At 40.3% G+C, this 12,608-nt stretch overlaps 2 protein-coding genes across 3 annotated transcripts; both read left to right on the top strand.

Annotated features, from left to right (window-relative positions):
- The first annotated feature begins 303 nt into the window (after nucleotides 1-303).
- Nucleotides 304-4,077, top strand: gjb1a (gap junction protein beta 1a). Of its 2 annotated transcripts, none has more exons than XM_061055556.1 (2): nucleotides 304-440; nucleotides 2,277-4,077. In XM_061055556.1, exon 2 carries the CDS (start codon nucleotides 2,291-2,293, stop codon nucleotides 3,011-3,013), a length of 723 nt encoding a protein of 240 aa, XP_060911539.1. In that variant the 5' UTR covers nucleotides 304-440; nucleotides 2,277-2,290; the 3' UTR covers nucleotides 3,014-4,077. The 2 variants fall into 2 exon arrangements, with proteins under 2 accessions (XP_060911539.1, XP_060911538.1); XM_061055555.1 differs by lacking the exon at nucleotides 304-440 and adding an exon at nucleotides 510-1,051.
- Nucleotides 4,078-6,345: 2,268 nt separating this feature from the next.
- On the top strand, nucleotides 6,346-9,113 carry gja2 (gap junction protein, alpha 2). The gene is made up of 2 exons (XM_061055559.1): nucleotides 6,346-6,636; nucleotides 7,715-9,113. Exon 2 carries the CDS (start codon nucleotides 7,772-7,774, stop codon nucleotides 8,831-8,833), a length of 1,062 nt encoding a protein of 353 aa, XP_060911542.1. The 5' UTR covers nucleotides 6,346-6,636; nucleotides 7,715-7,771; the 3' UTR covers nucleotides 8,834-9,113.
- The last annotated feature ends 3,495 nt before the right edge of the window (nucleotides 9,114-12,608 follow it).

The raw sequence follows: 12,608 nt of genomic DNA, 5'->3' as shown, positions 1-12,608 counted from the left end.
GAGACTGATAATGATGATAATACCCACTTGTCCCTCTTATCTTGAGATTTCATGGGTCACTCTCTGTTTCGTGCCTTTCTGTTTTTACTCCATATTGCGTCAAAAACACCCTCCACTTCCTCTGCAGATCGCAGCACAAAGAGGACAAGAGGACAGACGGTGGTCCCCACACAGATTCCTCAGCCGGGCACAAATTAAAACGTTTGATCTGAACTGAGCTGTTTGTTTGGCCTCTCTAAATGGAGCTATTGTATGCAAATATCGCGCCCAGAAGCATATGACCTCTCTAGTGCAGGGCAGTGGCTAGTGTGAGAGAAATCATTAGCAATGCAAAGTCATGGTGCTCTGATACTCTTGTTCACATTGACGTCCGGATTGAGAAAAAAAATCTGGCAAAGTTAATGTTTCTGGATGTGTTTCATTCCAAACTACAGCTGAAGGTAAGTCTAATTAGAAATGAATGGACCGTTTGTTATTTGTCTTCTTTGATTTGGGGTTTGTTGACGTTGCTGTTGCTGTTGTTTCTCTTAACTTTGCTCTAACGAGTTTCCTAAGCAAAGGATTGGCAGTCAGACAAACTGTGGTATAAGTAAAATGTTTCATCCTAAATATATTGCCTCTTCCAATGGTAATACATTTGAAGTCACTCAGTCGAAAGTGTCTTAAGATATACAGCTGGTCACAATGAAAATGTAAAGTTAATATTCTCTGAGTCATCAGATGTTTCTTTTTAATGCCCATAAGGACAATTTTGGACTTCACATCCTTTTTCCCAGCTCAAACTTAGAGAGTTTAACCCCAGAGTCAACACAGTTAGTTTGGGTGTTTGGTTTAGGTGCCACTCTGAAATCTCCACCATGGCTACTGGTGAAAGCATGTCACATGACACATGGTGCCAGACTTCAGTGTTTCACTCTTAAGAGGCCTGCCAGCTGCAGGGAGGTGGCAGAGAGGCTCTCTTCTTCTCCTGATTCACATCCATGCCAAACAAGCGGGTCAACATTGTCCTCCAAGCTGCCTCCTATGCCTCTTACACCTCCAGCTGAGCCGGGTAACAACTCTGACATTTACACTAGACTGGAAATCCAAACAGGCTGGGGACAGACAAACAATACAAATCATCAGAGCAGAGGAGATGGAACATTAAGGATGACTAATACATTAAATCTGAACTTTACAAAACTATGATCTTTGTGGGAATATGAGAAAGTATAAAAGCCTGAAATGGAGATTAATCTTTACTCAAGTATCCAAAGCGCTCTAACATGACCTCACTATGCTTTTAAAAAATTGTATTGCACATGATACTTGAGGAAATTGACTTGATCTTTTATCTTTCATACTTTCATAGAAGAAGGTGAGTATATTTCTGTTGTCAATGTATTTATTAAGCATCTAATTAAAGTAAGAATACAATTAAAGAATAAAGAAATGTGTATGATCAATGATCTTTCATCTTTATTTTTCATTTATTTAAAAGTTGTTTCAGGAGTTCCCTCTGCACAGAATTTACAAGAATATAAAACATGCTTCTGATTTGTAATTTTTCCGTGAGAAGTTTCGATGGTAGTTATTAGTGCAGAGCTGCACATGTAGTTTGGCGGTTATCTGGACCTTGGACCTAATCTTGATAATCTTTTATCAGAGTGCACTATCAGCTGCAACCTGTTTATTTATTTATTTATTTAAATGGTGCGTCATGGATTTTTCTGCTGTGGAAGAAAAAGAAAGAGCTGGATTTTGCTGAAGTTTTAAATGAATGGTAGATCGTGCCTCTTTGATATTTTTCATCATGAGGACAATTTAATTTCACAAATGTTTAAAGAAAGACATAAAGTAACGACACAAGAAAATAAAAAACATGCAGTTACAATTCAATTAGAGAAAATCAGAATAAAAGCAGGTCAACACAGAAATAAATGGCAATTAAAATTAAAATGTTTTATGAAGAGATGTAAAAGCAGAGCGAGATTAACCCAAAAAGGATTTCATCAGCTAGGTCGTTCTGGAGTTTGAAAGCTGGGATTGCAAAAGCCTGATAGCCCAAAGTCTTCTAACAGGCTCTGGGTGCCAGTACACCCTGATCGGTTCATCTGAGGGTGCGCTGCGGCTCATAGGAGTTAAAATGTCATATGTATTAATACCATTTTAAAATCAATAGATTTGAAAAACTGTATAATCTGTTACCCTTCCTCACTATAGTCTGTGTTGCATTACGTTTTTTAAGGTACTTAAAAATGTTCTCTCTGATGTGCTTTTTGCATCTTCTCCATCAGACCCGGAACCAAAGATGAACTGGGCATCATTTTATGCTGTCATCAGCGGTGTGAACAGACACTCCACAGGAATCGGTCGCATCTGGCTCTCCGTCCTCTTCATTTTCAGAATACTGGTGCTGGTGGTGGCAGCAGAGAGTGTGTGGGGTGACGAGAAGTCCGGCTTCACCTGCAACACCCAGCAGCCAGGATGCAACAGTGTCTGCTATGACCACTTCTTCCCCATCTCCCACATCCGCCTGTGGGCCCTCCAGCTCATTCTGGTCTCCACTCCGGCCCTGCTGGTTGCCATGCATGTGGCCCACCGGCGCCATGTCGACAAAAGGCTCTACAAACTGTCAGGCCGGACCAACCCCAAAGACCTGGAACAGATAAAGACCCAGAAGATGAAAATCACAGGAGCTTTGTGGTGGACATACGTCATCAGTCTGGTGTTCCGCTTGGTCTTTGAAGTCACCTTTATGTATTTGTTTTATATGATCTACCCCGGGTACAAGATGATCCGGCTGGTGAAGTGTGACTCGTACCCCTGTCCAAACACAGTGGACTGCTTCGTGTCAAGGCCCACAGAGAAGACGGTCTTCACCGTGTTCATGCTGGCCGTCTCAGGGGTCTGTATTCTGCTCAACATTGCAGAGGTGGTCTTCTTGGTGGGGAAGGCCTGCAGTAAGCATCTGAACAATGCAGGTGACTCGACTATAGGGGCTTGGATCCAACAAAAACTCTGCTTGTATTAACAAAAAGCCCAGATTGAATACCTGCAAGAAGGAACATAAAAGTGACCTTAAGTCCTGGCTAACAGCCATTAATGTTACCATGATGTAAGGTGCAAATATAAAAGTGTACAGCATTATTGGTTTATGATCCCATTTATTTTTGGTTGATGATCACCTTGGCTGGGGGAAGTAGTCAGACAACAAGTTTCAGACACTCTTGCAATACATAAAGGGTTCTATCAGACTAGACATAATGCTTCAGTGATTTTCTACAGAAATAGCAAAAAACTACAACTGAACAAAAAACTACAGCAGCGCTTTCTACTGACATGATGCAATAGATGGATTTTAGAAAACAAGAACACATTTAGTGAAACAGTATTTCAACTGAGAACATAGTTCGTAAGACAATATGGTGACACTTTTTAATTTATAATTTTTTTTTATATAATTGAGTTAGTTATTATAGGATCTTGAGAAAACTTGATAATCATAGAAAACATCTTGAGTAGACATCAGGTGTGACATGAACATGTATGTATAGATGGAGTCTTTGAGTGACTACAGTTGTGACTGATATAAGCTGAAAATATCAAACAATGATAACATTACAAGTCTTTACTTCTAACATTTAAATGGGCACCTTATGAGTATAGCAGAAGGGCTGAAACAGAAACATTTCAGTCAAGCTTTCTCTCTTTCTCTAACTTTTTACAAAAGTATTAATTGCATTAATGGCTTTTTATGACACCTGTATTTTAGGCTTCAATGTTATGGACTCATTTTTACTTTTGGTCTTATATTATTCACATCAAACTTGAAAATCAGCCTGAACTGAACTTAAAAGACTGTGGTTTTCCGTATTTTCTTCAGCTTATTATTCAATTTTAAACTGAGATGTTACATTTGATGAATGTCAGATCACAAAATGTTTGTTTAATAGTCTTTATTTATTTTGATCTACAAGAGAACTTGAATTGCAAACTTGTTTCCCCTCAATTGTTACTGGGGCTTAACATGTTATTTAAATTATTTTGATTTTGCTGGATATATTGTACACAGCAGAATAAAATCTCCAGAGTCTGTGCTTTTGTGAAATCTTTACTAGAATTTATCCACTTTACAAAAACAAAAGGTTTACACTACTAGTTGAAACGTGTGACATATCTGTGACTTTTTAAACATGTATTGAGTGTAATACCTTAAATCACCAGAGTGAGAAATGAAGCTGTGCCACTGTGTGTGATTCTTCTCAGCTGTCAGCAGTGGGATTGGGAGAAAAACAAAATAACGTGAATGAAGTTTACACTTTTAGTGTTACCATGTTTAGCAGACAGCATCTCGGAGCCTTGATGCCATCTGTGAGGAAATGTCTCAACATGATTAAGTTCTCCTTCTGAAGGCCAGAGAACAGAGTTTTGGGTTATCAATAGCCTCCCCACCTAAAGGGTCAGTGTGTGGGTGACAATGGTTGACCCTACAGACAGCTGAACCTGTGACCGAGCATAAGGGTATTTATCTTTTTTATGGAAGGCGTCAACAAACACCATCTATAGAGCTCAGATTGACAGGAAGGTTATTGACAGCACTGGACCAACACAAATATATCCACTCTGTTATTCCTGTCTGTGATCAGTATTGGTGAGGTCATTAGTAAGTATGACAACCAGTATTAAACAGAGGACAGAGAAACAACATACAAAAGAAGGACAAGTGGACATGAAGGGACAAGAGAGATCAGTGCATGGTGCCTCATTCAAGTGAGTTATTGCACATGATGCATATATTAATCATGAAAGATCTGTTTTACTGGCTTAATAAATGCACCAATGTCCCCTACCCGCCCGCAGTTGTTTTTGGAGCCGATATGTTCTAAAAGATGCTTTTTGTTTAACACACACATGGTTTGTTGTAAGGGTCAAAATAATCCTCTTGTAGTCGAAAAAGGCTGTAAGAGGATTATCTCATCTTATCTGATGATATGCAAGGCGAGAAAAAACTGAGGTATTAGAAGCAAAGAGTGCTGAAATATAAAAAGTAAAATCCATATTGTATACTGTACAATGGTATGTGCCATTATTTAAGTATAGCACTATGAAGAAGTGTAAGCAACTGGAAAATGTTGATGTATTACTCCTTTTTCTATACGTGGACATTTTGTCAGAAAATACCAGTTCACATGGAGACCAACGCTATAAAGCCTTAAGTTGTGCATTTTGCCATCTTTTTCTTTAGGTGCATTTTTTGGACCACAGGCTGGATACACATTGCTAAACCCCTTTCTGTTTGACTGGTGTCAATGTTAAGAGACTTTTCAATCGTTAGGCAGCCACGCCCTTTTGTCAGTTATATCGGGGCTGTAAGGCTCAACAAGACGATTGTACTTAATATAAGGTGACATAAGACAAGTGATTGAAAAGATGAATTCCTGATCAAAAATATTATTAATATATTAAATCAGCAGGACTGTTTTTGCAATAATGACATTCAATCATTTTGCAGATTACCTAACTCTTCCCTTAAAGCTCCTGTGAGGAGTTTTTAATTGGCTATGAAGCAGACTGAAAATAATGGTGAAGTTTTTTTATGACCTAAAAAGGCAAACAGGACTATCAACTATAAAACTATCTATCTGTATAGTTGTTTTAATTGCCTCTTACCACAGCTAGGGGGTAGGTGTCAGACAGGAGGATTTACAGTTCACTGGAGAATATGTTTGACACTACTAACACATCTACAGAACGAGATCAGCAAATTGATAGGACAAATGACTTTGAAGGGGCGCCAAAATCATCAGACCCAAAGTTCCTCAAAGGGGCTTTAAGACACACTTGGAGTCTACGTCGCTTCTTATATATGGTCAATGAAAGTGTAACACAACAAAATGTCTATGCTTGTATATTTTGGATGGAATATTACAAGTTAATTGTAACAACAATAATTTAGACGATAATAAAACAATAAATGTTTTATTATCATCAAAAAAAATGCTCAAATTAAGGAATAAAGTAGCAGAAATTAAAAACAATCAAGCAAAGTAGAAGATTAGAAAAATAAGACTATATAAAGTAGAGAAATATGCTTCAGTAGACACACACAAAGAATAAAGACCTTCATACAACACAGTGTGAAGAACAGCATCAAGTTTATAGATTTCTCTCTGTATGTAGTCCCACCACAAATCGATGGTCGTCGAACATACTTACTAAGACTCTCCGGAGTCTGACGTTTCTACACACACACCCAAGGGTCAGATCGCCCCTTAGAGTGACAACAAGGCCACTCCCTTCACTGTGATTTATATTTAGAGCACACTGACATGTAAGACTAACCTGCATCCTCACTGGACTCTTTAGCTGCCACTCACGTTGAACAGAAACACCTCTTTAGCGAGCAGCTTCATACTTCTCCTCATGTGGGAATGTGTTAAGAACAGATAGAAGTTAAGCTTCAGTTGGGTTGTTGAACACTGGGCATTGATCAGGTCAGAGTGGGAGGGCAGCAGGCGGGATCACAGAGTGAAAAAGTTTTCTCTTGGCTCCGCAGTTCCCTCAGTGTTTGAGGAGAACATGGCCCCTGAACTGAAGAGGCGCAAACGTCAATGACTCTGGAGCTGCACTGCTGAAGGAGATGAACATTATCAGGTAGGTCTCTCTTAATGTAATATACTGGCTTATGATGAAAAGACCTAGTGCAGATTTCAAGTTAGTTTGGCATACAGTATCTTTTTTGAATGCGTAATATAAGAATAAATAAGGGCGTGTTCTGTGTATTCATACTAAAGCTACTACTGTGCAAACAGTGTTTTCCTATCTTTAAAAGCATTTCTTAAGTATTCCCAACAGGTGCTCAGATCCACAGTCTGTACTCCCTGAGCCATCATTTCTAAAGGACAAGTTCAACTATTTTTAAAGAACATTTTTGCTATGTTGTAAGCAGTAGGCCCTGAAAGTTAAACTAGACACCTAATTCTGGACCCCGGCAGCCCTGGTGGGTACTGTGTCACAAGATCTATGCCGGCTCTGAAAATCTCCCCAGCCTGCTCCGGGGCTTTCTTTCACACACAGTCAGCAGTGTCCTGGCCCGTTTTTCCAGCAGACACTGAGTAGGACACAACCTTCTGATAACAAACAGTGAATTCATGATCAATCAGAGACTCTTTGGCTGATTCTACATTGGGGTTTTTTTGGTGTACAGTAGTCTTTGGTATGTATGTCTCTGGAAACTGTGTCAAAAGAAAAATCATACTTAAAAGGTTATACATACAAGGAATGTCATGCAGACTGAAGCCAACATTCATTAGAAATGATGCAATAAAAGTACATGTACAGGGGCGCTGGTGGCACAGTGGTTTGTGCACGCGCCCCATGTGGGGAGGCAGTGGTCCTCCGAGCGGGCGGCCCGGGTTCGAGCCCCGTCTGTGACTCCTTTGCTGCATGTCATTCCCTACTCTCTCTACCTGATTTCTGACTCTATCCACTGTCCTATTTCTCCATTAAAGGCACAAAAAACCCAAAAATAAATCTTTAAAAAAAAAAGTACATGTACAGATTTAAAACCAAATGCCGTCCAAATGAAGGCCTGGTGAAGCTTCTGGAGATCCTATACCAAATTTGTTTTATAACTACATTCTGTCATGCAATGTTATGTAACTTGTGAACATATAATTGTCTCTTATGAAGCTACATTACATTAACACTTCACTTTTCCTTCTTCTTGCAGCCATCTGTCCTGGTTTTTTCGATAAAAAAAAAAGAGGGTACATTCGTGTGAGCCAGTATGGGGGACTGGAACTTGTTGGGGAAGCTGCTGGAAAGCGCCCAGGAACACTCTACTGTTGTGGGCAAAGTCTGGCTCACGGTGCTGTTTATCTTCCGCATCCTGGTGCTGGGAACGGCCGCTGAGAAGGTTTGGGGCGACGAGTTGTCGGGTTTCACTTGTGACACCAAGCAGCCCGGTTGTCAGAACGTCTGCTACGACAAGACCTTTCCCATTTCTCACATCCGCTTCTGGGTGATGCAGATCATCTTTGTCTCCACACCAACCCTCATTTATTTGGGCCACATCCTTCATCTGGTCCGCATGGAGGAGAAGCAGGGTCAGAAAGAGAAGGATCTGGCCATGCAGAGTGAAAAGCATCAGCAGTTACTTGGACCCAAGGCCAAGAAAGCGCCAATCAAAGACAACCAGGGCCATGTGCGTTTGAAAGGCGCACTCCTGCGAACCTACGTCTTTAACATTGTTTTCAAGACCCTGTTTGAAGTGGCATTTATCGTAGCTCAGTACTTCCTGTACGGTTTTGAGCTCAAGCCTATGTACACCTGTGATCGCTGGCCTTGTCCTAATGTGGTGAACTGCTACATCTCCAGACCTACAGAGAAGACGGTCTTCATCCTCTTCATGCTTGCTGTGGCCTGCATCTCCCTGCTGCTCAACCTTGTCGAAATGTACCATTTGGGTTTCACAAAGTGCCATCAAGGCCTCCGTTACCGACGGTCCCAGGCCGCTCTTGAATCTCCAAAGGCCCTCACTGAGACAGTCATGCCCTTCGTTCCAAGCTATAACTACTTTGCTGGACATCCTGCAGTGCCTGAACCTTTCCCTACAGACCCAAAGTACAGCATGGCCGAGCCGAACTCTGCTTACAGCCCCTACAATAGCAAAGTGGTTTACAAGCAGAACAGAGACAACATGGCTGTGGAGAGGAAAGGTAAAGCAGAGGGAGATGATGTGAGGAAAACTCCCCTGGTCTTTGAGATGCCTGTTGAAAATCAGCGCCGAAACAGTCAGTCAAGCAAGCACAGCAATAACAAGAGCAGGCTGGATGACCTGAAGATCTAAGGACCTTATCAAGGAAGGAAGGAACAACAAGAGTATCTGTTAAGAAATTTGCCGGCAGTTATGAAAGAAAAATAAAAAAAATTTGAATAGATCCAAAACAGATTGCATTTGATATTAATTTAGGTGATATTTTGCAATGAACATGGACAGATTTGTAAACAAAGAATGACTTCAAATGAAGAACAATTTGTCAAACTGTTCAACGAACGTTTAGCTAACGGGACTTTTTTTTACGAGAGGTCGTTAAAAATAAGCTTTTACAGAACAGCTTGGACATTGTTATTTTCTCATGAGCAAAACTGAGAGAACCAGTAGCACACCACAACTTTAGACGGCATGTTTAAATATGGTGATTTACACCTGTCAAAAGTGCTGATATAAATGAACTTTTATATTTGTAACTGGAAAGAAAGCGGAAAACTTGAGAATTGTTTTGTTTACAAGCAATTTACTTAAACTTGAACTGTGAGATGTACGCCAGGATGTCAAATTCAAAGCGAGAAACCTTTTGTTGGATATATTTTCTGTGGTCCACTTTTCTTTCTTTTTTTGCCATGTTGTTGTTTGTTGAAAATGTGAAGCATGTAGAAAAAAATGACTTATATATTTCCCAGATACGGGTGAGTTTTTCAATAAAGAATTGCTTTAATCAGTTACCAAAATAAATAAATATCTGATTATGTTCTACAAAGAGTGGACACCCCGACATACACAAGACTCAAATTACAATACTTTCAAATGTGCGATTTGATGAACCAGATAGGTTAGGTGTGTTCTGTTGATGACTTTGAAATCAATAGGTGTTTTATAGCTATTACAGAGATGTGAGTTATTCACTTGGCTCATTCATGCGTTTGACTCTTCTCAGAAGGTATTCTTTTTTGAGTTCATTTGTGTTTAGTTCATTCTAAAGATCGAAATAATCTCACCTTCAATGACAAAAAAAATATTTTTCAACTGAACAAGACAGAACAAATATCTGTTCACTTTATGTCCATTTTCTACAATTCTACAATTCACTTAGCAGACGCTTTTATCCATTTTTTTTCCGAAAAGAAATATAAGAGTAATAGAGAGCTGAACTGATATGATCCTGGATCCGTGTTTATGGATCGGCATGATTGGATCGGTGTTTCTGTGTGTTTTCCGGAATGTTATTGTGTTTTGAGAAATTCTGCGTTTTTGACCCTCAGGGCCGTGGCATGAAAGGGTGCAAAACATCAGCACACTGTGTGTTGAAAGGATCCCTTTGTTTTCTTCTATACCTGTGAAAAAGATGAACTTCTGATTATTGATATGAAATAAAGCTGCTCAAACAACATCTGAACTTAATGACGTTATATTGTCATGAATAGAGTTCTTTGTGTCTGCAGCTTACATCAGCACAGTGTGAAGTGTATTAATGCGGCCATGGTACTTTTTTTCAGAAGCTAAAGTTGAAGTATAGATGGACCCATTTCCAAAACACATACCATCACATACTGGTGAGAGCTATGCTTCAAAGACTTCCTCACTGCTGCTAAAAATAGCCATTGTGCACACTTGGAGAGGCATTGTGGGTGAAAAGGGGGGTTGGGGGGACAACAAGTTTCTTCCTTGCAACAAAACCTTTTGACTGACAATGTATCCCTAATAAAGACTAAGGGGGAAACTGTGCGTCAAATAATGAAGCAGCACTAATATTTGGGAGGATGACCTCTTAAAATAGCTTTTAGAGGGTTCTGACAAATTAAAGAGAGAGAACATGAGAACATGACAACAAAAGCATAGTGTCTTCTGTCCTATCAGTACTAACAACTGCAATTGTTCATTCATTCTTACTTCTTTGCTGTGAATGATGAAGCTTTGTCTAGCTGAGGCATTTTAAATTTCAAAGTGCCCTCGGCATTTTATTTTGCAGTTTATTCATTTTTTTCTATCCCCATGTTGGGTTAACCAAGGCCAGAGCCATGTAGAATAAAGATCAACGCGATGAATGGTAGCAGACAGCTAGTACATTTTGTGACAAACTGAGTCCATTGGCATCCAATAATGTGGATCTTGAAAAGAGCTTTCAAACTTCTGGAGCAGGCTGATCTTGCCTGACAGGACAAGGCGAAAACATGAACAGGTGAAAGGGGTTAAGGTTATGAACTCTGGGTTACAACCATATGCAACCAAATCTCCGCACCAGAATAGTATGAGTGATACGCATGAGACCGACAGACAGAGTGCACACTTTAGGACGAGTCAACGAGGAGATACTGAACTGTTAATGATGATTTACTGTGGGCCTACACCAAGGTCTATATGGTCCCTGTCTGTTACTATTTTTGGTTGGTGCTGTGTCGCCAGTGAGTGGTAGGACTGTAACTGTCAATCATACAGCCTGCTTTCAGGCCAAAATATGACCCACATAATGGTGAGCGGTGAGCTATAGAATAATAAATTTGTAGTTCTCTTTCGCTAAGACATTCAAACTTAAAGGTAGCACCAATACTGCAGATGTTCTGATTACAGGCTGCACAAATTAATTACAAGAACATTTCTACTTCTAGTCATCAAAAAAAAAAAAATCCAATGGATGTATATCCTTCTACGATACAATTAATGTATTATATCTATGGGACGATTCACAGTTTTTGTTGACAACGTGGAACATCCCAGTGAGTGTAGATATTTATTGTTTGTGGTTGGAGGGGATGTCAGCTGTTGTGAGGCGCAAAAAATATACAGACCTGTGGGTAAAGTCTGCAGCCATTTTCACAACAATCAACACTCTCAAGTGTCCAGAGCTGAGCTAGAGATGACTGTACATGCTTTTGTTTGATCAAGGCTTGATTATTGTAATTCTCTGTTTGCATGTCAGTGTCACATCCGTGAGCTGCTTACAAGTGGACCAAAATGCTGCTGTTGACAAAATCATCTAGACGGTCTCATGTCACACCTGTCCTTATGTCTTAAAACTGGCTCCCCATCAGTTTCAGAACTCAGTTTAAAGCTCTTGTTATTGTGTTTAGAGCCTTGTATGGTCAAGCCCCCGCTTAAATCACTGAGCAGCTGGGGTCACATAACACCAGCGAGTCCCTGAGGTCCTTTGACCGAGACTTTGCATTTGATGTTGTGGCACTGCTACCAGCAGGGTAAGCTGCTACCCCACCCAGGTAAGACTGTCAACTGATTTGGCCGAGGCCCTGAAAGACGGGGTATTACATTGCAAGACCTGATGCCATACAGTGCCATGCTGGAGCTGGTAAACCTGAGTAGATTGCAGGCATGATCACAGGATTCACAGCTGCCAAAATTACCGTAGCCTATGCAGCAGATGTGCACTTCTATACACAACGTGGGTAACCAAGCGCCAATTCATCACAAGTGTTATCTCGAGACACTTTACAAAAAGCAGGTAAAAGACCATTCTCATTGCTATATTACAAAGACCCAAAGTTAATCCACTGCAAAAGATGTGGTATAGTAACTGAGATTTACATTGGTCTCGCAGCAGAATGACCAAAGGAGCATCTTTATATCATAGCGCCAAACAACCTTCACCTGGGGCCCTGAAGGAGGCAGAGACTGTAGGCGATGCTGATGCCAGAACCAGCAATCTTAAATCACTGTGACAAAGTGATCACCACATAGACCCCGGCTACAGATAGCTAGAGATGGCCCTGCAATTACACACAACACAGCAAAAAAACAGGGTGGTATCTCAGTGGGTTACAATAACACAGGTACAACTTCACATTCTATGAGTCCCATTTTAATTTATGTTCGTGTTTAAAATCAGTGCTTT

Source organism: Labrus mixtus, chromosome 14 (assembly GCF_963584025.1).
Source record: "Labrus mixtus chromosome 14, fLabMix1.1, whole genome shotgun sequence".
NCBI classification, from domain to species: domain Eukaryota; kingdom Metazoa; phylum Chordata; class Actinopteri; order Labriformes; family Labridae; genus Labrus; species Labrus mixtus.
This window is presented reverse-complemented; position numbering and strand designations above follow the sequence as displayed.

Bases quoted from the DNA above. Each gene is read 5' to 3' on its own strand.
- gjb1a (XM_061055555.1), top strand. From the start codon at position 721: ATGTTTCTTTTTAATGCCCATAAGGACAATTTTGGACTTCACATCCTT. The intron at 1,052-2,276 runs GTAACAACTCTG...CTTCTCCATCAG, and splicing joins TACACCTCCAGCTGAGCCGG to ACCCGGAACCAAAGATGAAC.
- gja2 (XM_061055559.1), top strand. From the start codon at position 7,772: ATGGGGGACTGGAACTTGTTGGGGAAGCTGCTGGAAAGCGCCCAGGAA.